This window comes from Phycodurus eques, chromosome 1 (assembly GCF_024500275.1).
Source record: "Phycodurus eques isolate BA_2022a chromosome 1, UOR_Pequ_1.1, whole genome shotgun sequence".
NCBI lineage: Eukaryota > Metazoa > Chordata > Actinopteri > Syngnathiformes > Syngnathidae > Phycodurus > Phycodurus eques.
The window spans coordinates 11670470-11695645 of NC_084525.1; the positions used below are offsets into that span (position 1 = coordinate 11670470).

A 25176-nucleotide genomic window follows, 5' to 3' on the forward strand; every position below is an offset into this window, starting at 1 on the left:
GAAACCGGAGTGCCCGGAGAAAACCCACGCAGGCACGGGGAGAACATGCAAACTCCACACAGGCGGGGCCGGGGATTGAACCCCGGGTCCTCAGAACCGTGAGGCTGACGCTCTAACCAGTCGTCCACCGTGCCGCCAGTGTGTGACAATGATATTAAATTCTCTTTAGGAATAAAATTTAATTTAACAAAAAAAATTGTTTTAATGTTTTATTTTTTTTACGATACTTCATTTTTAATGTCGGTCATTATGATGGAGGTACTTCAGTATTTTTTTCTTTTAGGTTTTACTTGGTGTCAAAAGTTTGAGAACCATTGCTTTGAAGCTAAAATTGTAATGTTCAAATAGTATAGCATCGTACTGTAGTTTATGTTTTCTGTGCAAGGGTCATGCGCCGAAAGACGACAGCTGGTGGCACTTCTCTCTATTATTACGCTGAAGAAGGACGCTTCAAGCGACTTGTGCAAGCCAGCTCTCCAATTACGTCACGCAAAGGAAGCGTAATCCGTCTTTAAATATGATTGGTCGAGAACATCGTAGGCGCGTACTCTGATTGGCGTTGTCGCACGTCACTCGAATGTGCTATACTTCCTGGTTGTGGCTGTCAAACTCAAGCAGGCTAGGACAACAACCGATGCCCCGGTCGCCGCCCTGCATCGCCCTGAGCGACTTTCTATCAACCACAAACCAAGACATCCTGTAAGTGGAAATCGCCGCTTTTCTCACCCTATTGTCCTTTATAATATCACTTAATTTTCAACCTTTTTACTGTCCATAAGTAAAAATCGGATAGTTTGCTGCTCGTAACACCCGATACTGTATAATACCTTCCGTGTGTTAATTATGTGAGAACAATCATCATTTAAACAAACAGAATAAACAGAAAATGTTCCAATAACGTTTCTGCTTTTGTCAATATGTATGACGCGTTTTTTAAAATTATTGTTATTATTCTTTTTTTTTTTTTTTACGTTTTGACATGTTCGTCACTGTTGATCTCCCCCAAAGACCAAACTGGTGGGCGTTTTACAGCAAGATGTCAGCTCACGTGTAAGAAAGCTATCGGCAACCAAATGGAAAATAAAAAAACATTTTCATTAGTGCCAGGAGGGCCCCTCCGATGCTGACTCATTATGATTGTGTTAGCTGATGTAAGAGGAGGGGGGCTGTCCAATCACCGGTGCCATCCATAAGTTCTTCTCACTTCCACTTTAGTGTCTGAGAAGTGTGGATGATCCTGTCAGTGCCTCTGTTCTCATTATTGTCAATTTTTGCCTTTAGCCCTCTCTAATGAGCTGCCTATATTGAATGTGTGAACGTGGATATGTGCTACAAGGGTTTGATAAGGTGGCAGAGGAAAAACTGACTGCGGACGATTTTAAGAAATGTACGACACTACTCTGAATAGGCTCATGAAACTTTATAGAAATTCTTAAAAAAATAAATATGGTTATTATTATTAACTTAAAATCCAATATAGTGTTAAGTCTGTTGACATGAGCAGAGCAGATCAACGCATACACAAAGTATCAAATCTGCGTTTTCATTGTTGATGTCTATGTTTAACAAATTAAAACATACATTCAATGGGAAAATGCAATGTTCAAACATAAAACACTGCCATTTTTTAATCCTCGCCACTTTCTTGAACCCTCCTTATTCCATGTGACGTTGCCACGCCTCCTCCATGTGCTCCTTTATACCGTTGAAGCCTCATTCATGATGTTCTCTCTACAGTTAATATGGCGTTCAGGAAGGCCCTCAAACGGACAGCTTTTATCGGCGGCGGGGCCGTCGCCACCTTTTTCGGTCTGTCACAGCTCATAGAGTATAAGAAGAAGCAGGTGAGTTGCAAACAAATGTTAAGTTTGGGCAGAGAACAGTCTTCCAGAGCATGTCCTATCAGGATTTTGGAATGTATTTGATGCCTTTAGGATATACAGTATTTCCCGTGATTGCCAGCTGCTGCACGGGAAGCAGCTTTCGGTTAAAATGTGGATTTTCACTTTTATAGAACTTCATCACTTCCTGTTTCTGCAGTGTGTTTACTCAATATTTACTTACTGAAATAAAATGTAACCGTCTAACTTGTTCGTTGAGTCATTTGAAGTGTGGCTAAAGAAGGGCGGCTCATTTCATGCAGGCCATGTTCATCATGTTGGCTAATGTCACCAACTCACCAATAAATCACCTTGCAGGTCTTTTCTTACCTTCCTGTGAAACACAGTAAAAACATAGTATTTACTCAAATTTGAAACCAGAAGTTTACTTACACTATATAACAACACATAGTTGTTTTGTCTTACTGTCTGACATTAAATCAGAATAAAAGTTTCCTGTTTAAGTTCAATTATTATGACCAAATTTATTTCTAATTGCTAAATACCAGAGAACGAGAAAAGTATTTCTTTATTTTTTGAACACAATTTTTCATTACTTTCTTCAAAGTCAGAAGTTTACATACATTTCATTAGTATTTGGTACCATTGCCTTTAAACTGGGTGAAACGTTTTGGATATCCTTTCACAAGCTTCTCACAATAGTTGGCAGGTAATTTTGGATCATTCCTCCTGACAGAACTGGTGTAACTGAATCAAGTTTGTAGGCACATGGCTCTTCAAGTCTGCCCACACATTTTCAATAGGATTGAGCTCAGGGCTTTGGGATGGGGACTTCAAAATATTGACTTTGTTATCCTTCAGCCACTTCGTAACCAGTTTGGCAGTATGCTTTGGGTCATTGTCCGTTTGGAAGACCCTTTTGCGGCCAAACTTTCACGTCCTGGCTGATTTCTTGAGATGTTGCTTCAGTATTTCCACATGTTCTTTCATCATTATGCTATCCTTTTTTGTGAAGTACACCAGTCCCTCCAGCAACAAAACAACCCCACAACATAGGGCTGGCACCCCCGTATTTCACAGTTGGGATGGTGTTCTAATCTTACTGTATGTAAATATCTGACTTTGAATAAGTAATGAAAAATTATGTAGAAAAATCCGTCTGTCATTATTTTGATACTTAGCAAAAATAAATAATTTGGGTAATCCTAAGTGACCTAAAACAGGAAAAGTTTAGTCTGAGTTCATGTCAGACAGTGAGGGGAAAAAAAAGTGTGTCTTTTCATATAGAGTTTGTAAACTTCTGGTTTCAACTGTACATGTTGTGAAGAACCTTGTGTTCTTCTACTGGTTTTGATCAATTCAATACAGTGGAACCTCGGGTTAGGAATGACTCGGTTTATGAACAAATTGGGTGACGCAGAGAAGAAAAACTACCTCGATTTACGCACAAATTTTGCCAACTGGCATGGACATGCAGAAGGATAGGTTGTGTTTTTTCTCACGCTGCCTAACCATAATTGGCTCTATACATTACCTATTGCAAGAAAGGGACGGTATATATATATATTTTTTTCTCTCTTAATGAGCCCTTTAGAATGACTGCTAAGAAACGGAAAACTTCTAGCGATAGTGTTAGGAAGCCCTTGGCATAGATGAGCGGAAGGACCTGTTGTGCTTCTTCTCACTCTTTGTAACCATCATTGGCTTTGTGTGTTGCAAGTATAGGACTGCATATTTGTTCTTTGGTCTTAATTAATTAGAAAAGTAAAAATGCTAATGATAGTGTAATTAGGAAGCTAAAAAAAGAATGTAGTCATCGCTTAACCCGAGGATGGTGTTCTTTCGCAGTTTGGGGAAATCTACTATCTGTATTCTTGAAGCGCTGGTCCCAGCCAACTAGTGTTAAGGCCTTTTCACACTGTACTTGCTCAGTGCGAAAGGCCACGGTGTCAAAACCCAACGACGACTGCAACGGGGATGCGGCCATACCATATTTAAAAATGGTGACAATCGGCTTTCCCCACTGAATGAACTGCAATTCGGCAATATGTATTTGTCATTGTTGGAAAAGAAAGCCCTAACTTTGCTTATTTTAAGAAGGATGAGGTGACGCAGCAGCGAAAAACAGGGAATGGGAATGAATATCCCATACTAATAATTTCATTGCAACTCGAAGTTTAAACGCGTTTGTGAGCTTTCGAGTTCCCGGAAGAGCGCTTCGAAGTGTATTTCAGGCTAAGTAGGGAGCTTTAAAAAGTGAGTTTGAAAGCCTCCTGCAGAGATGTCTTGGTGTATAATTTTTCGATTGGCCCAAAGTTTGAGATAGTGGGAGAATGCAATTATTATCCTTTCCTCCATTTCCCCCTCGCTGTTTACAATACAACTCAGACAAAATCTGCTTTTCCTTTCGGCTTGTCCCGTTAGGGGTCGCCACAGCGCGTCATCCTTTTACAACTCAGACAAAATACCACTCAGAAATGACTATGCCAGCCTCTCTCCCCTTTCGCTGCTGGACCAAATAGCATTGTTTACATTCACCATAGATAATGCTAGGCCACATTGTGTCGGCCATTTTGGGTCAGAACATAAACAATACAAAAAGTAAAAGACATAGGTGATTTACAAGCAGACACACCCTCTTAGTGGGTTTACAATCATTTCTATTATCTACAGTATTTATTTTAACCACACATGGATAAAAATATAACTTGGTTTTGGGGCTGGAACGGATTAATTACATTTCCATTCATTTCAATGGGAAACATTACCTTTGTACCCCAAGGTTCCACTGTACATACAATTATTTGTCATTTTCACCTTCGTCCGTTAAATAAATTTCTACTTCATGAGGTCATCTTGTGTATGTATTTCTAAGATGCTGTGAAATCAGCCTCGTGTTGTATAAATAAACATGCTCTCCCTTCCATGAAGCAGGACTGAGGAGTCATGGGGGCATCTTTTGGTTCATTGTGAATAGACAACGCTTGCTGCTTAAGTATCCAGCCTTGACACTTCATTGAGAGGGACAAGCAGCTGTGTTTCCTCTGACCTTTAACCTGACATAGACCTATATTTGAACTGCCCACAAAGCTACATACAAGCCTTTATTTAACTGTGCGTGCTAATATGAACTTTGTTTGTGTCTTGTTGCAATAATGTTTTCTCTTGCCTTTTGCTGCCCACCCAACCAAGAATGGATTGGTAAGCAAGAAACTGATGTTGATGAAATATAATCATTTCCCCAATAGTTTGTAATCATGCATGCCTCTAATCCCAGTAATTCTAATCCTCAGCATTTAACTCTGTGGCGGTATTTGGCCGTCTACATCATAACAGAGAGACAATGATTTCAGAAGCAAATTGCAAAAGCCTGCTTGCATTTGCAAGTCAAATTCTGCATGTGCTCTCAAGCACCTTGATGCAATCATTAAGCTGGAGAGAAAAAAAAAAGAATAAATATTTCATTAGAGGTGAAATGGCACGTCCTGGTGTCAGAGGGGGATTGTCGTTGTGATTATGACTTAAAATATTTTGATAATGAAATGCAGGACAAGAATGACTGCCATGATTTGTGTTTTGCAAAGATAAGTAGCATGTTGCAGCAGGTTGTACCACCCGACATTCCCCAACCTCTCAGTGCATGGTCTCACTTTGTAACTAATGACATCAAGAATAAAGTGTGGATTTTTAGAAGCACTTAATTTACAAACCATGAGAAATCCCTAGCACACAATCTAATCCTTCACAGTCGTTCTCAAAAGTTTTCTGACATTCCCCCACTCGGAATAAGAAAACATTTCAACCAGTCATCACCGTGCTGCCTATATGATTTAATAAATGAATTTAATTTAGACACTGTATGTGTTACTAAACTGCCCATTTTATTTTCTAATGAAGAAAAGTTTAAAAAATGTTTGTGCAGCCATTTATTTATTTTCACATAGTGCAAACATAATTCCATGAGGAAAAATGAATGAGAAAAGACAAAAAAAAAGAGAAGTTTGATTGTTTCTTTTACACATATATTTGGAAGCACATCTGTAATTACAAAATTAAATGGCATGCCCAAGCCGTTAACCACATTAGCGGTCTTACGTACGCGGTTACTAAATGAGATAATCCTTTAATAAGATAATGCCTTAATAAAATGCAGGAATACGAAATACAGTTATACCTTGATTTTGTAGTTGCGTTTCTGACTCTTTGTACCATTCATTAAATGGCTGGAAGTGCCTAATCGCTTTACTTTTTTTTCTTTCCCCATTGAAGAGCATCGGCATATTGGAAGCTCGTTCATAATCAAATGTTGTCTCGCAACACAAAGCAAAAAATGGACCAAGCGACAGCTCAAATCTAAAAAAACTTATACGTTGGACCACATGCCTCCCTGTCATTTCCCCACATAATACGCATCGAGATCAAGTCACTGGAAAACAGAAAAATTAACTTCTAACTTAGGTGTTTGTAGTGTCTTTGTAATGTTTCATTAACATCAAGCAAATTGTTGCTGTAATTATGGACATTTTCAAACATAATTACAAATAAACAGCCACTTAGACCTGAAAACAATAGACTGTGGGATAATTGTGTGTGTGTCCGCATCACATCCAGGCTCGGCTAGCTCACGTGGCGGCGGAAGCAGAGCTGAGAGCTCCCTTTGCAGATGAGCTTCCCTCGAGGCAGGCCCAGCTTACCACGCTGAAAAACAAAGAGTTTGATGTCCTGGTAATTGGAGGCGGAGCCACGGGTGTAGGATGTGCCTTAGATGCTGTCACACGCAGTAAGGCCCCTCAGCTCATCTAGCACTATGTTTAAGTGTTTATATTGAGTATTCTTCTTTGTCCTTTTTAGACCTTAACACTGCTCTTGTTGAGAGGAATGACTTCTCTTCTGGGACAAGCAGTCGGAGCACCAAGCTCATCCATGGTGGAGTACGCTACCTCCAGAAGGCCATCATGAAACTGGACTATGAGCAGGTTTCAAATTCACCTTGTCACTTTTCTCCCTCCTTGTTTAGTTGTGCATGCCTTTCTTGATTCTTTTTTTTCCTCCTGCAACAGTACATGATGGTGAAAGAGGCCCTCCACGAGCGAGCCAACCTCCTTGAGGTTGCGCCTCACCTGTCAGCGCCACTTCCCATCATGCTTCCTGTTTACAAGTACGTCGTAACCCAGGGGTCATTATAGAAAAATGTCAAATGTCATTTTGGGCATTTTTTTGACAATGCCAATTTTGGAACCTGAAAAAACAATTAAAAACAGGTCTCAAAAGTGAAAGGTTTTGAAAGTGATGTACTACAATATATTCTCCATCCATGGCCTTATTTCAGAAAATTATTTCATGTTGTTGTATATATGAATGATTCATGGAGAAGGTGTTGAGTCTTATGCTAGCCTAAAAACCTGACAGTGAAGGTGTATGTTTTCGGTTTTTGTCATTTGGGTTAGGGATCACAACATTAGCAAAGCTATGGCAAGGCAAGGCAAGGCAGCTTTATTTACAGTAAATAACGCATACACAAAGTTAACTCAATGTGCGTTACATAATTAAACATACATTTAAAATCAGTTAAAAAGCAAAAGTAAAACACATTTAAAAACAAAGTACATAAATAAAAGGCAGCTTAATAAAACTAATAAAAAAACATACAGTGCAGGTAAAAGATTATAACAAATATTTTAAAGTGCTTTAAAATAGCACAATCACAAGCATGGGAAGACGAGAAGAATAGTTTTTAAATCTGATTTTAAAAACATTCATAGAAACGTTGCTTTGATAGTGCTTCCACCAACCATTTCTAGGTCATTTTTGTATAAAGATAGTGTTCATGTCATCTCGCCACTGTTTTTATCTGTTTCCAAGATGGTGGCAGCTTCCATATTATTGGGCGGGCATCAAGATGTATGACGTGGTGGCTGGAATACAGTGTTTAAAGAGCAGTTACGTCCTCAGTAAGACCAAAGCCCTGGAGCTCTTTCCCATGCTGAAGAAAGACAAGCTGGTGGGAGCCATCGTCTATTATGATGGTCAGTAGTATTTTCTGTAAACACTTGCATAGCAGCTGAGTCTCCTGACCTTTGTCTCTTTCACTAAGATGTATTCAGAGAAATACTGTACAGTGACAAATGCAATGACCAACATCCATCCATCCATCCATCTTCCGTTCCGCTTATCCCGACATGGGTCGCGGGCGTGCTGCAACCTATCCCAGCTATCATTGGGCAGGAGGCGGGACACACCCTGAACTGGTTGCCAGCCAATCACAGGGCACTTATAAACAAACAACCATTCACACTCACATTCACATCTACGGGCAATTTAGAGTCTTCAAGCAACCTACCACACATGTTTTTGGAATCTGGGAGGAAACCGGAGTACCCGGAAAAAAAACATGCAGGCACAGGGAGAACATGCAAACTCCACACAGGCGGGGCCGGGATTTGAATCCCGGTCCTCAGAACTGTGAGGCAGATGTGCATAACCAGTCGCACACCGTGCCGCAATGACCAACATTTCAAGGAAATTTATTGTTAAAATGAAAACATAGAAAAGCCCTGGAGTTTCCTAAAGCTGTCACATCGTACTGTTGACAAGGAGCAAGGATGCCATCACCCCTATAATGATAAAGGTTGTTTGTTTCCTGATTGGGTTTTTATGGTGACGGTCCAGCTGCGTGTGAGAATCTTGGCAATCGTCCCTCCCTTACCTATGAAAATGACACAAACTGCTGGAATTTGTGGCCTCTTGCTTGTCAAAGAATGAAAACAACCTCAAATTGTAGTGTGTGCTTGTTTGCTGCAGGCTGAGAAATCCTGCAAAGCATTGTGCATACATTTGTGTTCTACATTCCGCCCGCACCGTCTGCTGCAAGGCAGCAGGAGTGGGGGATGTTTTGCAAGAGGTGCATCTTTTTTTTCTCAATTTATGCCATCTGGTACAATCACGCGTGTGACATTTCCAAGTCTGACCTTCTCTCCGGTGGTGTGGAGCTGCAGAGGAGCACTGCAATTGGTCAGACTGTTGAAGCAACAAATGCCTCTTGGCTGTCTTATTCTTTTTAGACAACCGATGTGCCTTTGTCTATTCAATTTATTTAGCTTAGTGATATATTTAGACTCTACCTTTTGTCTCCATTCAATATTATATTTATGCTTGTTTAGGGTGAAAAGCCAACACTCTCTTCCAACCTTCCCCTGTCACCCTACAGGGCAGCACAATGATGCCCGTATGAACTTGGCCATCGGCCTTACCGCTGCCCGCTATGGCGCTGCCATGGCCAACTACACTGAGGTGGTTCACCTGCTCAAGAAAAAGGACCCGCAGACCAGCAGTGACAAGGTGTGCGGGGCCCGCTGCCGGGATGTGCTCACAGGTGCGAGAAGATGGCTACATGTGAGGAAACCTTTTCTTCCTTTGATCACATGACAACAAATCACCGATTACCTGTTATAGGAGAGGAATTCGATGTCAAAGCCAAATGTGTGATCAACGCCACGGGGCCCTTCACAGACTCAATCAGGAAGATGGATAGGCCAGGAAACCAAAAACATTTGCCAGCCCAGTGCCGGCGTGCACATCGTCATCCCTGGCTACTACAGGTGTATTACAAAGATATGCACAGTGTAATACATATAACAGTTTTACAACTCATCTCGCTGTTATTTTTGCACTTCAGCACAGTGCTGTGTGTTAGCAGGTAGTAGGGTCAAAATTGCGTTCCCAGGTAAATGTAAAAAAAAAAAAAAAAAAAAAAAGGTCCAGCCACAAGTTTGGGGTTTTCAGGGACTGTTGCTTGTTTCTCCATCATCAGCCTAAAATGTGCATGGGACTGAGAAAGTACCAGGAAATTCAAGTTCCATGCACTTTCATCTTCATGTCTAAGTTAGATTGATTTGATCAAAATGATTTCCATAAGTGCAAGACAATGTATAGATAGATCGATAGATAATGAATGAAATATGAACAAATTAATTTTATTATTGTGTCAAGTATACAATTGTATGCACAGCTCGCATGGGCTTATAAGACACTAAATAATCAAGTGATCTAGCACCAGGACCAAAGTAAAACAAAAAACTCATGTCTGAAACAGTACATCTTTTCTTCTTTTCAAAGCTTTAGAAATAAAATCTGCAATTCCAAAAACAACAAAATCAATTAGCCATTTGATCTTTTCCTCATCTGACCAATAGAGCATATCCAATTTACGTTGTGTAGTATAATTAAACAGACACGCTCTTAAGTCATCGTATAGTGTACAATGCTGGAGGATATAAGATTCATTTCCATCTCATTCAAGTCACACAACTCACACAATCTATTATCAGAATCAGAATCCTCTTTATTGCCAAGTACTGTATGTCAAAAAGACACAAGGAATTTGTCTCCGGTCATTGGAGCCGCTCTAATATGACAGTTGACAGCCATTTTGACAGTAAATACTTTAAAACATAAAAACACACTACGGAGAGTCACTTAGCCTCTTGCAATTTAATGGCAAGAGGGAAGAAGCTGTTGGAATGTCTGCTGGTTTTAGTTTTACGGATATTATTGAATCGCCCAGTAGATAGCTCAAAGTCAAAAACAAATACAAGATCAGAAATTTTGAGTAATTAAAAGAAATTTAGATGTAATCCAAGCAAGAGTAAAAACAAACAGAAGATTAAGATGTTGCATGTTGATATGGCATAAGAGACTTAATTACGCTACCGTACTATTGGTACAATGAATATACAGTAACACCACATACGTAAAGTGTATGAAACTGTTTATGAATAATATGTATGCATAATATTGCACATTGAAAGTCATATTTGAAACATGACTACAAATTGAGAGGCATACATATTCATATTAGTATAAAAAGTGTATGCCAATATGCATAATATTGATTGTACATACAGTATGTAATACCTTTAACATTATTACACAGTGTCCAGAAGTATTTTTTCTCGCACACACAGGGGAGTTGTTATAGAAATACTGAATGGTATAAAAATGATAACCATTGTTTCAGACAGTGAAGCTGAATAAGACAGCAAGCAGCAGTTAGGATGTTCAAAGTTCAGCAAAACTTGTTGAGCGAAATGTGAGAGAGCGTGAGCCCTTTGAGCTGTGCCAGAAAGGCCAAACATCTTGATTCCCTTTATCTGAATCACGAGAAAATAGGGATATTTTATCATATTCCTGTTTTTTTGGAACACAGCCCTGACAACATGGGCCTGCTAGATCCCGCCACCAGTGATGGCCGAGTCATCTTCTTCTTGCCTTGGGAGAAGATGACCATTGCTGGAACCACAGACACCCCCACCAATGTGACAGCCCACCCCATCCCTGGGGAGAACGACATCAACTTCATCCTGAGCGAGGTCCGCAACTATCTCAGCCCCGACGTCGAAGGTAGAAGTGACGGCATGGTCACTGGCGAGATAGTATCAAATAGATTTTATACTGTAGACTTTGCATCCTGCAGTGAGACGAGGTGACGTGTTGGCAGCATGGAGTGGAATCCGTCCGCTGGTGACGGATCCCAACTCCAAAGACACTCAGTCCATCTGCCGTAACCACATTGTCAGCATCAGTGACAGTGGATTGGTCACCATTGCAGGTCAGCTTGTCTTTGTGACGATGTTGAGCAGTTCATTTGGCCTATTTTATTACAGCATCAACTGCGTGCACAGGTGGCAAGTGGACGACCTATAGATCCATGGCTGAAGAAACTCTGGATGCTGCCATTAAAACACATGCCCTCCCAGCTGAGAAATGCAAGACTGTGGGCCTGATGCTGGAGGGTTCCAAGGGCTGGACGCCGACGTTTTACATCCGTCTGGTGCAAGACTATGGCTTGGAGCAGGAAGTAGGACACATTTATTTGTCCTGAAGTTGATTACAGATGCTTAAGTGTGTTGCCGGTGTTCCGCTATAAAATTTTCTGACCGTTTCTTTTTCTTTTTTTTTTTTTTTTTTTTATAGCTTTTTTTTTTTTCAAAATTTGAGTATTTTACTTCTGCCATTAGAACGAATCACACTTCTTCACACCTCTGCATCCTGATCATCCTCCATAGACTCATCTTCATCTTTTAATTTTGGCTCCTGCACTGACTCGCCTTCAATTTATTGGTGAAAGGGCACTTGAGCCTGTTTGCCATTTGTCATTCCCATGTTTTCGATGTAGAATCCCATTTGAATATCAGAACAAGATGAATCTACGAGAACTTCCTGATTTCCTTTTTCAAGTTCATCCCAGTCAAAAGCTTTACACAGCTCTGTTACAATCTCAGCGCTGATGTGCATAGGAAGTGTGTGTGTCTCAGGGGTGTGAGTGAAATAGCTGATCCGTCCTCCTGTCCAGTCCATTATTATGCTTTTTGCTCCTTTGTCGGTGTCAGGCAGCCCGTCTTTTCTTAGTTTGCCCTAACACTGCGCAAGCAACGCCAAGAACTCCAGAGCTGTGTGAAAGTCGGGTACTCCGTAGTGCTGGAGGGTTTGTGCCTTGTTGCAACATTGGAGGATGGCTTCAACGGGTGAAAGTGGATCAACCAGCTGTTAAATTTTCACACAATTACGGAGAATCATTGCAGCATCAGTTGTTGATGTTTCCATGACGATCCCAGGACAATCAAGAACCTTAATATGTTTGTCCAAGTGCACTTCTTGAAGGCACTTGGTGACACCAGGAGTGGCTCCAACATTACACGTTCTTGCACGTTTTAAACTGTTCATCAAACTTCTCTTTCCAACATTAGGAAAACCCTCTTTACGTCAAGGTTGCGGCAGTAGATACAGAGTAGCTTCATCAAGCAATCTGCACCAATACAAGCACTGGTGCCAAAGAGCTCTGTGGTGACTTGAGTCACTGACACATAAATGCGTTTCAAGTTTTTGGATTGCTGTTGTGTAGATGACTGGAAAGCCACTATGGGAAACCCATTCCGCGGATACCATCCATCCATCCATCCATCCATCCATCCATTTTCTACCGCTTATCCGAGGTCGGGTCGTGGGGGCAGTAGCTTTAGCAGGGACACACAGACTTCCTTCTCCCCAGCCACTTAATCCAGTTCTACCGGGGGGGATCCTGAGGCGTTCCCAGGCCAGCCGAAGGATGTAGTCTCTCCAGCGTGTCCTGGGTCGTCCCCGGGGTCTCCTCCAGGTGGGACATGCCCGGAACACCTCACCAGGGAGGCGTCCGGGAGGCATCCGAATCGGATGCCCTAGCCACCTCATCTGGCTCCTCTCGATGTGGAGGAGCAGCGGCTCTACTCTGAGATCCTCCCGGATGACCGAGCTTCTCACCCTATCTCTAAGGGAGAGCCCGGACACCCTGCGGATGAAACTCATTTCGGCCCCTTGTATCCGGGATCTTGTTCTTTCGGTCACGACCCACAGCTCGTTCCCATAGGTGAGGGTAGGTACGTAGATCGACTGGTAAATCGAGAGCTTCGCCTTTCAGCTTAGCTCCTTCTTTACCACAACGGATCGATACAAAGTCCGCATCACTGCAGACGCTGCACCGATCCGCCTGTCGATCTCCTGTTCCATTCTTCCCTCACTCGTGAACAAGACCCCAAGATACTTGACCTCCTCCACGGGCAGGATCTCATCCCCGACCTGGAGAGGGCACGCCACCCTTTTCCGACTGAGGACCATGGTCTCAGATTTGGAGGTGCTGATTCTCATCCCAGCCGCTTCACACTCAGCTGCGAACTGCTCCAGTGTGAGTTGGAGGTCACGGCTTGATGAACCCAACAGAACCACATCATCTGCAAAAAGCAGAGATGCAATACTGAGGACACCAAACCGGACCACCTCTACACCTCGGCTGTGCCTAGAAATTTTGTCCATAAAAGTTATGAACAGCATCAGTGACAAAGGGCAGCCTTGGCGGGGTCCAACCCTCACTGGAAACGAGTCCGACTTCCTGCCGGATATGCTGACCAAACTCTGACTCCGGTCATATAAGGACCAAACAGCCCGTATCAGGGGGTTCGGTACCCCATACTCCCGAAGCACCCCCCACAGGACCACAGGACACAGTTGAACGCCTTCTCCAAGTCCACAAACACATGCAGACTGGTTGGGCGAACAGACTCTCCTCCCTCATGGGAAGGCATGTCGGTGGAATTGAGGAGGTCTTCGAAGTATTCTCCCCACCGGCTCACCACGTCCCGAGTCGAGGTCAGCCGCGCCCCATCCCCGCTATACACAGTGTTGATGGTGCACTGCTTCCCCCTCCTGAGACGCCGGATGGTGGACCAGAATTTCCTCGAAGCCGTCCGGAAGTCTTTCTCCATGGCCTCGCCGAACTCCTCCCATACCCGTGTTTTTGCTTCAGCGACCACCAAAGCTGCATTCCGCTTGGCCAGCCGGTACCCATCAGCTACCTCAGGAGTCCCAGCGGCCCAAAAAAGCCTGATAGGACTCCTTCTTCTGCTTGACGGCATCCCTCACTGTTGGTGTCCACCAACGGGTTCGGGGATTGCCACCACCTTACGGCCACAGCTCCGGTCGGCCACCTCAGCAATAGAGGCGCGGAACATGGTCCACTCGGACTCGATGTCCGCCGCCTCCCCCGAACATGAGCAAAGTTCTGTCGGAGGTGGGAGTTGAAACTCCTACTGACAGGGGATTCCGCCAGACATTCCCACCAGACGCTCACAATACGTTTGGGCCTGCCACGTCGGACCGGCATCTTCCCCCACCATCGGAGCCAACTCACCACTAGGTTGACAGCTCCGGCCCTCTCTTCACCCGAGTGTCCAAGACATGCGGCCGCAAGTCCGATGACACGGCCACAAAGTCGATCATCGAACTGCGACCTAGGGTGTCCTGGTGCCAAGTGCACCTGTGGACACCCTTATGCTTGAACATGGTGTTCGTTATGGACAATCCGTGATGAGCACAGAAGTCCAATAACAGAACACCGCTCTGGTTCTGATCGGGGGGCCGTTCCTCCCAATCACGCCCTTCCAGGTCTCACTGTCATTGCCCACGTGAGCATTGAAGTCCCCCAGCAGAACGATGGAGTCCCCAGCGGGAGCACTCTCCAGCACCCCCCCAAGGACTCCAAAAAGGGTGGGTACTCTGAACTGCTGTTTGATGCATAGGCACAAACAACAGTCAGGACCCGTCCTCCCACCCGAAGGCGGAAGGAGGCTACCCTCTCGTCCACCGGGGTGAATCCCAACGTACAGGCGCCGAGCCGGGGAGCAACAAGTATACCCACACCTGCTCAGCGCCTCTCACCGTGGGCAACTCCAGAGTGGAAGAGAGTCCAACCCCGCTCGAGAGGACTGGTACTAGAGCCCAAGCTGTGCGTGGAGGCGAGTCCCACTATATCTAGTCGGAACTTCTCGACCTCACACACCAGCTCGGGCTCCTTCCCTGCCATAGAGGTGACATTCCACGTCCCTAGAGGCAGCTTCTGTAGCCGAGGATCGGATTGCCAAGGTCCCCGCCATCGGCCACCGCCCAGCTCGCACTGCACCCAACCCATATGGCCCCTCCCACAGGTGGTGAGCCCATGGGAAGATATTTAATCTACTTCTCCACAATTTTCTTTGATACCAAATACATTTTATTTCACACCAACACAATCTTTTTGTTTGTTCCACTTTGAATGACTGCCTGCTCAACCTGAGGGCATCTGCACCCCAGTGGGTCATGTGTATCCAAAATTTCTAAGATCACATCTGTAGCCTCCACTACCTTTTTAAATTATTTATAATATGCTTCACATTTTCAAAGTGCACATGCTTTTCTAAATTCTGCATCTCTGTTTCCCTCTGCTCAAACTCTCTCTGCCTCTGGAGGATGTCATTTTGAACGCTTGGCACATTCCTCCTCTTCATCAGCTGTTGTTCTCTGGAGATCTGCTTTTCTTGGAGCTCTTGAAGCCTTTGCTTTCTGGTTTCTTCTGGTTTTTTGTCATTGACATGTTGCACAGATGACTGCTACTTAGAACTCCTCCCCCCTGAAGCATCAGCAGTTTCCCCATCTTTATTCTTATATTTCCACCAAAAACAAAGGAGTTTTGCTCGTTTTTGTTTTAATTTAGACATAGCTTCAGCCCCAATTTTCTGACCGTTTCAATCGCTTCCATTTAGTAGTAACAGGGAACCCCAACTATTCCCCACAACAGTACTAGACACATTGTTTCGGTGAGAAACAGAAGCAGACACATTGACTGCATCCAACCTGATGTGGAGGTGTAGACATTAATGACGTCGACATTTCCGCTTTACAAAAAGACTTGACACATGAAGAGGCTGTATGCTGAGCTGTTCATTTGCGTCAAGTCCACCGGATCCAATGATTCACATCAGTTGCATACAACAGTTAGCCACTACCCTCCCATTAAATTCAATAGACAAATGTTTCAGTCGGGAAAAGTGCTCCTTCAGTTCACTTACCCCTTATTAAAGGCAGCTCACAGCCAGGGCCAAATATTTTTAAAAGGTCACTGCTGATATTTGGACAGTGTTTGCCCTTTTGCATGATGGGCAAGCCAACCATCTGAATAGCAAAAAGCTCTTGTGTATTCTGTAAACGTGACACCTCAACAACATTGTGCCAAAGAAATCCATCATTCTTGCCTGCAACTGTGAGACTTCAAGACAAGGTAAATTAAATTAACAAACTGAACCTTTTGTGTGTTCTCAGGTCGCGCAGCATCTGGCCTCTACGTACGGAGGGAAGGCATATGATGTGGCCAAGATGGCGCTGGTCACAGGGCAAAGATGGCCGATAGTTGGGAAAAGGCTGGTGTCTGAGTTTCCATACATTGAGGCTGAGGTGATGTGTGATGATATGCTAATGCTCACATTTTGATCACTCTTCGGCCCCAGAAATCCTAATGAAATGAGCACGTCGTCTCTTGCAGGTGCTGTACGCCATCAAGGAGTACGCATGCACCGCCATTGACCTCATTGCCCGGCGAACGCGACTGGGCTTCCTGAACGTGCAGGCGGCGGACGAAGCCCTCCCACGCATTGTGCAGATTATGGCCAAGGAGTTGGGCTGGAGCCAAGAGCGCAAGATGGTACAAAAATCAGGAAATAGATTTTAGTCCCCATTGGAGTGTTCTATCAGAACACAATAGGGAAGTCTACGCCCATCATCCTCTTTCGAGGCTGTTACTATGCATGTGTAAACTGAGCCTTTATCAACCAAAGAAGGAAAGTCATTGAGCAGTGAAAAAACAATAAATCATCCAAGAGTAGCTGTGGTTGTGTTAATGTAGCACTTCTTTTTAATCTAGGCTGAGCTGGAAGCAGCTAAAAAATTCTTGTACCATGAGATGGGCTACCGATCTCGCTCTGAGCAGTTGACCAAGACATCTGAAATGACCCTGGATAACCAGGAAGTAGCCAGGTAGAAATACTCAGTGGCCAAAGTTCTCTCATAAACTGTGACTCTGATTTAGGCATAGAGAAGTAATGCGGTCAGTTTTAATGTGGTTGGCAGGTATAAGAAGCGCTTTCATATGTTTGACAAAGAGAGCAAAGGATTCATCACCACAGTTGATGTTCAAGAAGTCCTGGACGTGAGTTCCCATTTCCCTGATTGTCATTGCTCTTCTTCACTGTTACTGGGCCAAGATTCCAACCAAAGTTCTTCTCTCTACAGAGTATCAATGTCCACATTGATGAGAATGCCCTCCATGAAATTCTTAATGAGGTTGACGTCAACAAGAATGGACAGATTGAAATAGATGAATTCCTACAGGTATGTAATGGTCGGTGATTGTACTTGCAGGGGTTATTAATATGTTAATTTTCCCTTATGTCTGGATCAGACTACAACACAAATTTGGCCTTTCACAATTGCACTATGTCAGTCTACAGCCATCAAATCTTGCCGTATCTGGGTCAGACAGTGGTGACACTACATGTATTCCGATACCACCGTATCCCGTCTTTTACGATCACTGGGCTTTGTCTTGTCAAATCAAAGACTGTAGCGGAGGCGTGACCAGAAAACGTGTCACCTTTCACCCCAACCGGATATATCTGTTACCATGGCAACAACAAGTTGTAGTCAAACAATGGATCGCTGTGGCAAAGTTGGGAAAAATGAACAAAAAGAGGAAAAAAACATGCGGTGTCATAGGGTGCTCGGGAGATAACGTTTTGCGCTATGCATTCAAGAACTGCTTGAGGTATGGTCACGTACTTTTAACATTATACGGCTTGCAAGCAGGCAACAAAACATATGTAATCTACCAAGCTAGTGCTAGCATTAACGTTTGTATGTAAACATGCTGACGTTCTGTTGAATCATGCTCTGAAGCTTTGGTAAACATTGGTTTGTGCACAGGAATAAATGTTGACAACGGCGACAATGTTGACAACAGCAAGTAAGGGAGGCGACGCACTGGTCAAAATACGCAATCCTATTGGTCAACGTCAAGGTGCGCTGTCAGAAAGTTGTTGTTATTATGTCACACTCCGTGGAAGATATCCAAAAAAATCAAACATACTAGATTTTTAATTTTGACATCTTAGGGCTAGCGTAGGGCCAAACCGTTGTGCGTGGATTATGTCACACTCCAAGAAATTTTGTCATTCCCGACAAAATATGTCAGGCGCGATCTGGAAAATCGCCTGCGATAGCTGATCGGCCCAGTATCGGGGCTAAAATCCTGTAGTCTGATCTAGGCATGAACTGCTACAATCTGTCATTTTCTATGAAAATTCTTGGATGAACCTGCCATGCTCCTCTTTGCAGCAAAGAGCAGACAAAAGACAGAAAAGGTGGTTGTCCACCTGAGACCCGCACACAGCAGGTGTGAACTTTCCTCAACTAGATGAAGCTAATTAGGATCGAGAATGTGCTACGGGGTATAATGAGGGCAGAGCTCCTGCCTCTGTCTGTAGCTAAATTACTTTCTCACTTGGCGGCGCGTTGAGAAAAGAGCGTCATTGCGAGGGAGCATGATGACAGTTGGGGCTTTTGTGTTCATTAGTGTGAGCCGCTCATGAGCACATATCTGGTCAGACTGTCCCAGGGGACAGCGGCATTTTTAGTAATGTTTTCCCTTTTTGAAAAAAGCTATTTTGTTTAACTTTTGTCCTTAAATGTCAATGTTTGTTTTTGCTCATGTGTCCAACCTGCTCATGGCTGATTTAGAGACTACAAAGAGGTAGCGTATGCAAACTACTGGTGGACAATAAATAACTCTGAAATTCAACCCTTATTTAACTTTTAACTCTGGTGTCTAAATATGGCTAGAGGGGAAGAACTCACTAGAAATGTGTCGAAGATGTTTTAAAGCTGCACTGGGCATGGCGTCAACAATAAAGCTGCTAAGAAAACTGAAAAGGGACCGACAAACACTGTTGGACGAAAGAGGCACAGGCAACAGTCACAATTGAACTTAAGAACTGTGGGTACTTTCACACGTCACCCTTTTGTCCTTTTTGATTGACGTGATTGTGTGTGAAAATAGTTATTGAACTTGGGTGCACATGCAAATCAACTTAACCGAGACCACCAAGAAGACTTTGCAGCCGTTCTCTCATGGTTTGGTTGAGGTAAGAAAGCAGTCCAATCTCAAAGCATGTCGACAACTTCATGAGCAATCATGTACAGTATGTGGCACTTACATTATCTGTTCAACCCCAAAAACGTAAAAGCAGCTCTGTTTACCCTTTGATTGCACATAGTTCTTCCAAAGATTTTGGGATGCTCTTGCCAAACTGCCAAGTCATGGGGAGAAAACCCCAGTTCAGCTTTAACACATAAGGAAAACCATCAAAGTCAGCAGGTGTTGGGTTCAGTGAAGCATGTGAAGGTGGTCGGACCGCTCTCGTATGCACTGTGCATCGACCGAATAGCTTCTCCTCTTGTCACCTGTGTACGCTCATTCTCTTCACCATGTGTCATGTGTCACTCAGTTGATGAGCGCTGTCAAGAAGGGCCAAGTGTCCGACAGTCGCCTAGCAATCTTGATGAAGTCGGCCGAGGAAACACTGGATAAGAGGGGCCCTGTGACGGTGGACCGAAGCGGGGGCGGAGTCTGAGCCCAGCCTTTCATGAAGGTCTCCTGTGAATAACCTCATTTGAATGACAATGCAATCAGGGAGGCGACGGCGGGAATTTGCCCAAATCAAGAGCAAATCGGCGTCGCTCCTGAGTGTGTTTTGGGTGAAATAGAATCCAATGATTGAGGTTTGTTTTCCTGAGCCGCCTGTTTGCATGTTGATTGGTTCTCAACATCAGGTGCCTCCAATGTTCCACAGTGCACATATGTGTCTATTTATAGAATATTTTTATCAAATATTTCTACCTTTATAGCGCTTTAACACTTTTTAAACTTGACACTGATTGTTGTGTAAATGCTGCTCATTTAATTTAAATGTAATCTTGGGCTCTATATTAAAGGTCAACAATCTCTTTTTATGAGGCTAGAACATTTGATTTGATGATAAGTGCAAAAGAAACAGGCAAAGAAGCTGATTATAAGAAATCATTAGTATAGTTTTAGGTTCTGCCAAACTAAACAAAAGACATTGTAGACCTGCAATGTAATAAGTTTCCAGTTGTTTCTGAACTCTGCTTTACTGTCCAGGCACTAACTTGTACAAGCACTTAAAAACTTAATTAGAGCCAATTTTGTGCAAGAGAGACTTAAAGTCCATCCAGGAAACTGATGGTGTACAACTTGGTCAACTTCCAACTGCTACTGACACTGATGTTTACAGGGTTTGAGCTTTAGCTGTACTATTTCTGCTCTTTGAAATTATTTATAGCTTTTTTTTTTACTGCAGACTTTTAAGTTCATAGAGACATTTACTGAGTGACAATTAACATATTTGCATTCATTATAAAATAAGGTTGAAAAGGGATTCTATATTTTTATTGTTTACTGAAATGCATGCTCATATTTTCTAAGTATTGTAACATTTTTTTAAGTGGCGTTTGTATTTGTGTTAAACGAGATTTGAGGAATGCTGCGTTATCGCCATACATGCGGTGCTAAATTATAACATGTCCAAGCACACCCAATGATCAGATTTAGTAAAGAAAGAATGTGTGACAAAGGCACTGATGGATACTGCCATGTCATTGTACTACTTTTACGAGGGCTAGACTAAACTTCAAGGTGTTGTTGATAGGTTTTGAGAAATCAACTGCAGACGCTCCCACTTGGGTTTAGTACATATTTATGGGTATGTATTATTCATCCAACTGGCCTCCAGAAGCTCATGTCAGCACGTGTTTTTCTGACCCCTCCCATCAAGCAGATGTGTGTTTTGGGTGTGTTGTCACTTTGGGTTTGTCGTCCATATTTTCACGGTGAAGATTGTCAAACTGCCAATGTTGCCTGTCAACAATAGCTCATTGCAAGCCCGTCTTAAATGTGCATCCCAATGTTTAATTGTCTCCTTTTGGATGAAATTACAGCTTTATCTAGGCTCAAAGAGAATCATGTTTCGCGTTCTTTTTTCCCCCACCTGTACTGTAAGAATACTTTTGAGCCAGTGTTCTGAAGAGACAATGCAATTATCTAATTAAATGTATCTTGTTGCTCGAAAAGCTTTGTTGTTTTTAATTTTAATTTTTTTCTGGTCATGCGTTGTCTGACATCATTCCCACTGGGTACCAGCACACAGGGCGTCTGTCATGAGAACATGCCAGCGCGTAACTTCATTATTAGAAGGCAAAATGCTAACAAAAGAAACAGTTACTTAAATCTATTGTAATTTTTTATGAGAATACCTTGTCAAAAAGTGTATTGTTTCACTGCAGGTGCTAAAATATGGTAATAAGAAATATTTTTACAATTATGATCACCTCTATACACTGTAAAATCTATGTTGACTTTAAAAAATATACTGTATAAGAAAACCTGTTGCCTTAAAGAAAATGTCAATTACTACTGAGGTAAATTATATTTAACTCATTTAGTCTGAGAGTGCAGTAATCAAATTAAAGACCCTGTAAAATGATATCGTAGACACATAAAGCTCTATTTCTAATTCTGCTCAATTGTGGAGATTATAGCGTTAAAGTATTTTTCACCATTTCAGTTTTCCTGACTTTTATGGGCGTGACTAAAATGGCACCCAGTGACGCACTTTGGCTCGGGCATGAGTCGCCCTCCCCCACAACAAAAAAACGTGAGCGCCTTCAATTGCATCAGTGGTTATCTGGCATAATTGCTGGATATTCGGCAGTACTCATCCCATTTCCATCACTACAGTGTACAGTTAGCTAGGTATTTCTATACCCCCAAAAAATGCATCTTGGCACAATAACAGAACAGCTCGGTGTCGTTATTTAAATTCTTATCCATCAACCAAGAGAAACTTGTTAGCACATGAGCTAGCAGGTGGCTAGCACCTCGTCCTGGTGTGGAAAGCACTGTTAGGCCCTAGTGGGATATATTCCAGCCAGTGGATGCTAGATGAAGTACAGTAGCATCCATTTTTCAGTGGGGACAGATTCACAGCATTTGAGAGCAGAGACAATGGCTTGATTTTTCATGATTTTGAAGCCTCATTTTATATACTTGTGGAATTTTTAAATCATTCAACTTTGAACACTCTTCAGTGTGTCAGTTATACAAGACAAATTTGTTTTCACTTTACAGTTACTTTAAATAAACTTTTTATCTTGAATAAGCAGTGTTCAAATAAATTGGATTCAAGTAGGCGGCACGGTGGGCAACTGGTTAGCACATCTTCCTCACAGTTCTGAGGACTGGGGTTCAACTCCCAGTCTCGCCTGTGTGCCGTTTGCGTGTTCTCCCCGTGCCTGCATGGGTTTTCTCCGGGTTTCCTCCCACATCCCAAAAACATACGTGGTAGGTTGACTGAAGACTCGAAATGACCTGCAGGCGTGAATGCGAGTGTGAATGGTTGTGTTTCTTAGTAGCCCTGCGATTGGCTGGCGACCAGTTGAGGGTGTACCCCGCCTCTCGCCCGAAGATAGCTGGGATATGTGCCAGCACGCCCGCGAGCCTAGTGAGGATAAGCGGTACAGAAAATGGATGGATGGATTTAAGTAACTTGTTTAACTTCAGTGTGACTTCTATTTTAACTTCTATTTTAGAAAAAATAGAGTATTTATAGGAGAGTAGTTAGATAGAGTAGTTTATTTATAGGTAGCTTCCATGCACACATGTGGAGTTCTGATAAGTAAATTAAACTAAACCTTCCTGAGCTGTGATAATATATATATATATACATATATACAGGCGCTTTAAATAAATATATGGTTAATGTGATGATAATGGAAATAATACAGAGGGATTTGGTTTCTTATGGGGTGTCACAAGGCATTGGGAGATACCCAATCAAGTTCCAGCTGAATAAAATGTTCTCATTGTCATTAGTTCTGTCAAGGATATAAGCACAGGAACATACACACAAAACTCCAGGCCTTTTCTTGTGAAAGGTCACTGTGAGATTTGAGTGACCGCTTTAAATCCTCCTATTGGATGTGGTTTGCGCGCTCTCCCTGGGAAAGGCCGGAAGCATGTGGAAATGATTAATTGAAATGAATCATGGGACAAATGTGCTTGTCAAATGGTCTCTAATGCAGCTTCTTTTCACTCTTGAGGATGAGCATGAGGAGCACACTAATTGAAAAGATTGCTCCACAGCAGTATGACTAAACCTCACTATTCATCAATTTAGGAGTATACCAAGTAATATGCTGAGCAACCCATAGCTAAAGATACACTATACTGTATAGACAAAAGTATTGAAACACAATGGATGTACATGCTAACCAGCTGATCAAAAAAGAGGTTTGCGGGAGGCCTCTTTCTGTCCCACTACACAAAGCAAGTCTTATGAGAATAGTTGTTCTGATTTTTTCTTTTTTCTTTTATTTATTTTTTGTAAAAAAAAAAAATTAACACCAGTTACCACCTACCACAGTAAGTAAAAATTGTACCCAAATAGAAATGTTAAAACAAATAGTTCTTAAATATCATCTGCAAATATATTGGACTGAAAAGTTGAATACAACTGAAATGTACATACTCAGTGATTCTTTCATATATCACACTTTGAGAATCACTGTCTAAGAACATTTGTAGCTTTTATAGCTGCACATAGGGACCCAACTGTATATTTTTGCACCATTTTCAATTACTCTAGGTGTAGCCTAGTCCTGCAACCTTTAACCTAAAATGTTATCAGCAGCTCAGACCTTTTTAACAGAATGAGTCAGGGTGGAAATGCCCACAACTGGAGGGAGAAGATTAAAAAACACCCAGTGAACTGTAACAGTTTTAGATTTATGGTTTGAACCTTTCCAGAAAACTCATGAACCTCCTCCGGGGAACAAAGCGGCATTTTGTAAGGTGTCCTGACATTTACCTGCGTCACACACAGGCTCTATGTCTTGTTGCCTGGCGGACACGCGCTTTCACAACTAGACCAATCATCAAAACAGCTAACTGAAGACAAAGACCAGAACATTAATTGGCGTCTTTTCATCCCGGCTAAAACAGGGCCTTTTTGGGTTAAATGGACACCAAAACTGCAGAATAGGAATGTGGACATTTCTCTTAGATGCATTAAAAATGCTTGCAAAAAGTGAGGAAACAGACATACTTTCTGTCAAAAATAAAAGGGAAAAAATCATTTTAGCAAGAAACATGAAGTAGACACTTTATTTGCTTTTATCAGCCACAATGATGTGGTTTCCCGACTCTGGCCCCGCCCTTCAGTTTAACACCTCTCATCTGAGTCTTTAATCAACCTACATGTGTGTTTTTGGAATGTGGGAGGAAGACTGAGTTACAGGAGAAAACACATGCAAGCACAGGGACAAGATGCATATTCCGCACAGGAATGCCTAAACTGAGATTTAAATCAAGAATCTCTTGACTGTGAAGCAGATTTATCCATCCATCCATTTCCCAAGCTGCTTATCCTCACAAGGATCGCGGGCGTGCTGGAGCCTTTCCCAGCTATCATCGGGCAGGAGGCGGGGTACACCCTGAACTGGTTGCCAGCCAATCGCAGGGCACACATAAACAAACAACCATTCGCACTCACATTCACACCTACGGGCAATTTAGAGTTGTCAATCAACCTACCATGCATGTTTTTGGGATGTGGGAGGAAACCGGAGTGCCCGGAGAAAACCCATGTCGGCACGGGGAAGAACATGCAAACTCCACACAGACGGGTCCAGGAATTGAACCCCGGTCCTCAGAACTGTGAGGCAGACGCTCTAACCAGTCGGGCTAACGTGCCGCCAAGGCAGACTGATATTGATGAAAAATTATTTTTAAAAAGATATTGCACTAAAATTATAACAAATTATTATTACTGTATATATTTACTAAATATTTACTGGTCGGCGGCACGGT

At 42.7% G+C, this 25176-nt stretch overlaps 1 protein-coding gene and 2 pseudogenes across 1 annotated transcript; 1 reads left to right on the forward strand and 2 right to left on the reverse strand.

Annotated features, from left to right (window-relative positions):
* Window positions 1-609: 609 nt before the first annotated feature.
* gpd2 (glycerol-3-phosphate dehydrogenase 2 (mitochondrial)) lies at window positions 610-21370 on the forward strand. Its single transcript, XM_061677450.1, is given in 18 exon segments — window positions 610-699; window positions 1738-1844; window positions 6453-6621; window positions 6693-6817; window positions 6902-6999; window positions 7704-7867; window positions 9049-9213; window positions 9294-9370; window positions 9372-9439; window positions 11047-11240; window positions 11314-11448; window positions 11522-11697; window positions 16503-16634; window positions 16723-16881; window positions 17101-17213; window positions 17307-17385; window positions 17469-17567; window positions 19739-21370. Coding segments are annotated over 17 exon segments (2181 nt in total). The 5' UTR covers window positions 610-699; window positions 1738-1742; the 3' UTR covers window positions 19865-21370.
* LOC133409996 (guanine nucleotide-binding protein-like 3-like protein) lies at window positions 11874-12807 on the reverse strand (annotated as a pseudogene).
* LOC133403925 (guanine nucleotide-binding protein-like 3-like protein) lies at window positions 15328-15919 on the reverse strand (annotated as a pseudogene).
* Window positions 21371-25176: the final 3806 nt, after the last annotated feature.